General features: G+C 40.6%; 1 protein-coding gene across 1 annotated transcript; it reads right to left on the reverse strand. All coding sequences in view use genetic code 11, as the record gives it.

Moving 5' to 3' along the window:
- Positions 1-1266: 1266 nt before the first annotated feature.
- On the reverse strand, positions 1267-3715 carry EGR_01962 (Activating signal cointegrator 1 complex subunit; the record flags this gene model as incomplete). Its single annotated transcript, XM_024491211.1, has 2 exons — positions 1267-1653; positions 2936-3715. 2 exons carry the CDS (start codon positions 3713-3715, stop codon positions 1267-1269), a joined length of 1167 nt encoding a protein of 388 aa, XP_024354354.1.

Raw genomic sequence — 3715 nt, forward strand, 5'->3', positions numbered from 1 at the left:
TAATAGGAACGTACAAAACTCTTAAATGACTTCAACAACGCGAAGCAACAACCAGCACGGAAATTTCACACGCGTACACATCTTAGGTGACGTGGTTTTTGTAGTCGACCTACTGCCCTGCCCCCCCCCCCCCCTACCTCTACCCTGTTCCGACCCTTTACCTCGCCTGCTACTTAAACATGGTTTGAGCGCAGTCAAAGGCAGAGGGGGTTTGACTTGACGCTCGAACTAATCACAAAAAAACAAGTAAAAACTGAAACGTGACATGTTAATTTCTTAGGGAAAAAAGGCGCTTTTTGGGGCGCCGTTAAATAAAGAGATTTAAATATGTTTATTAATATATCTACATGCTAAAAGCGCATGTGTTAATTTGCTCCTAGTGGAAGAGGCCTACCTTTCCATACTGGTAATGAAAGGGTAGTAGTTATTGTAAAGTCGGGATTCATTCAAATTATCATCAGCGGATTAAAATTGTACGACATTTCTGCAAACAGTATAACTGCGCGGCATAATTTTAAATAATACGATTATTGTGGAAACTGAAGGTAAAAAAAAATTAGGAAAACACCAACACCAACAGACAACATGCAGGTAGCTTTTTCGAAAGCTATAATATGACATTGGAGTACCCTTGAAAACCGACAATAGATCACTCCAAGAGGAATGCAAATGTCAGATTGGAAAGACTCATCCATGCCACTCTATCCTGACGGCTGAGAAATTAAAAGATAATGACCAACTACCAGGTGCCCTAGGAGAAGTGTGTGGGATTTGACTGGGTTACGCCTTTAAAGTTGGATAAAAATTCCTTACCTGTGGTGCTCTCCCTCCTCCAGGCATAAATGAAATAAGTACAAATTTAGCACTAGATAATGTTTCAACATGACAAACTTATCAGTTATCCGATTACTATGAGCTATAACGTAATAAAAGCTGCTTTAACTGCAGATGCATTATTCCACTGAGCATCTCAGTCTGACAATTCCACTGCCACGCTGGTGGCAGGACTTCAGAGCAAGTCACTTATGCTACCAACAACTCAGTGCTTCTGCATGTTGATGACAAAGGGGATTCCAGTTTTCCACATATTCAAACGAATTCTAGGAAGACGTTGACTTCAATTTGGTAAAAGATGTAGAAGCCCGAGTAGTCTGGACATTATGCAAGAAAGATGAATCACTCAAACCCCCAAATCCCACTTCAAGACACCACCAACTATTAAAAAAGAAGGAAAGCTAATATTGCAAGGGACGGGGTCAGTCAAAATCACGTATATGATAAGATGAGTTTGGCAACGCACGGATAGAAGCCGCTTCCATCATCATCCTCTGCATCATCGGCAATCATTTTGCACAACTGCACCTCTTCGAATCGCCCATTTTCGATGAGGTGGTGCGTCTCAAAGGCGAGGAGAATGCCCATCGTTGAGAAGGATTCCGAAGAGCATTGACTAGACAGAGCAAGACCATTTGTCTCAGCGGCGAGACGCAAAGCCTGGCGCTGAGCACGCAGGCGGGAATTGAGCACTGTCATATGGAGTTTCACGGGGTCACCCACACGACGGCAGCCGCTGTGCAGTCCACGGCGAGTAAACATATCGGCTAGACCGTTGGCAAGGGTCTGGAGACGACAGCTCTGGACATTTTCTTTCAGCTGGAGCGACGAAACAAAAATTCAACGAATCGTTGATTTTACGAGCCAGGAGACCTTGTAATAACTCCCACTTTGATACTAAGGTTTAGAGAAAGATTTGTTTGATTAGCTGAAGGTTTTCTTGCAGCTACATTGGCGGAAGATTTAGCGTATCTACAATTTATGGTTGAATACTTAATTTTTGTGATGGGCATCTCAAACTACTAAAAGAAGAAACGAACTCCGAATGGAGAGACCATCAATAAACTGGCCAAATTAAAAAAATAGCTTTGATACAAAGAGAGGCCATTTGCAAATGGCATAAACATTACATGGAAGTGAGAAAATTGCAAGTTAGGGAATAACGTATTAAAATTTGGGGAAGATGATTGACCATGAAGCAAAACAAATGGAAGAAGCATTCTTCTTAGGCTAAAATGCAATTTTATGACGTTGAGGAATTTTCGTATGTTCAGTTTTCATTTCGTTGAAAGGAAACAATAGAGGATTTAGGAGCATAAAATGAAAAAATGAAATTGAATTTTAAGGAATAAGAAACGTGGAGATTGCCATTTCCCATTTTAATTACTCTGGTAATAGAATCGGTATTTATCGGTAAGCATACAAGCACCACACCTGAAATGCCAACGATAAATCAAATATCACATCAAATTAGCTTTCAAGCGTCAAAATGGCTCAAATATAAAGGTTTTAAAAAATGAAGTATAGGGTAAGAATGTTGAAATTTTCGTGGTCCAAACAGTGAACAGAGTTGGAAATTCAAAATTTCGGGAAACAAATCGCCAACTGAATATGCAAGAAAGCAAGTAGTACTTGAAAATCATGAACAAAAACATTGCCATTTTAGACTTGATAAGAGGCGGAAATTAGCGCTAAAGTGTATTTTCTCAAAAAAACGATGAAATGTTAAAAAAAGCAATATGGAAATAAAAGGTGAAGGTTCCATTTGCTTAAAAACGTCATAAAAAACCTGAAAAGAGATTTGTTACAAAATCCAACCGAACTTTCGTTAGTGCATGAGTCTCACTTCAAAATCGCTTTGAAATATGCTAACTTCTGGGAAAGAAAACCACCAAAATACTTCGTAGTTAATATAATCCCTTCTCAATTACTTTACCCCCGCTAAAGACGGTACATATGGATTCACTATAGGGGTAATTATTATTTGTTTCTACCCAAAAGTAATGTAATACTAATTGAATCTGCACAATGGAAATTGCTGGTGTCAAGGCATGTAGAGGGGGAGAGAGGAACAGTAACAGAAGCCTTGATAAAAACTTACAGACATATAGAGAACTCGCGCCGACCTGGGATCATCATTCATACAATCAATTCCGCGAATGGTTAGACACAGTGGTGAGCGATCAAACGCCCTACCCTCATCTGTTTGATCCAGAAAAGAGGTTAACAACTGTGAGGCCAGTCTGACTTCCTTTTGATCAGCAAGGAAGAGAGTCGCTAGGGTGAAATGGAGTTTGTGTTGGGAGACAAAGAGATCGCCATCGATACCACGGAAACTTCCTTCCTTGTCGTTTTCAACGTGTTCCAAAATATCTTTTTTGAATGCCAAATAAGACTCTTTGATTGCATTGCTAATGACAGGTAGACAAACGAGATGGGTGGGCTTCATTTTTGGTCTGGATTCAGCGACAATCCAAGAAATGCGTCGAGCCACATTATGAATGTTAGCCACGGACTTAGCAAAAATTTTGATATAAGAAAGGGATGACTGAGGGCCAGGAATATCGAGTCGACAGTGGAACTGGGACTCAAGCTCATGTCTCCTAATTTGCTTGACACCAACTATGCGGGAGTAGAAAATTGGCGGGACAGAGAATTTCGCCACATAACCTCCAAAATCAGACTTAATTTCTTCCATAATGTGACATGTCTGATCTGAGTCAAAATCATTGTTAACGGGTTCTTCGACAGGTTCAAAGTCAGTTTCAAGACGTCCAACCGGAACCATTGTGCAGCTGGTGGATTTGATTGGATTCTTGCGATAGAGCTTGTCGTCGATTTTTATCAGAGGTGGCGACAGGATGTCGGCGGTGCGATCCAT

This window comes from Echinococcus granulosus, assembly GCF_000524195.1.
Source record: "Echinococcus granulosus chromosome Unknown EG_S00008, whole genome shotgun sequence".
Classification (NCBI taxonomy): Eukaryota; Metazoa; Platyhelminthes; class Cestoda; order Cyclophyllidea; family Taeniidae; genus Echinococcus; species Echinococcus granulosus.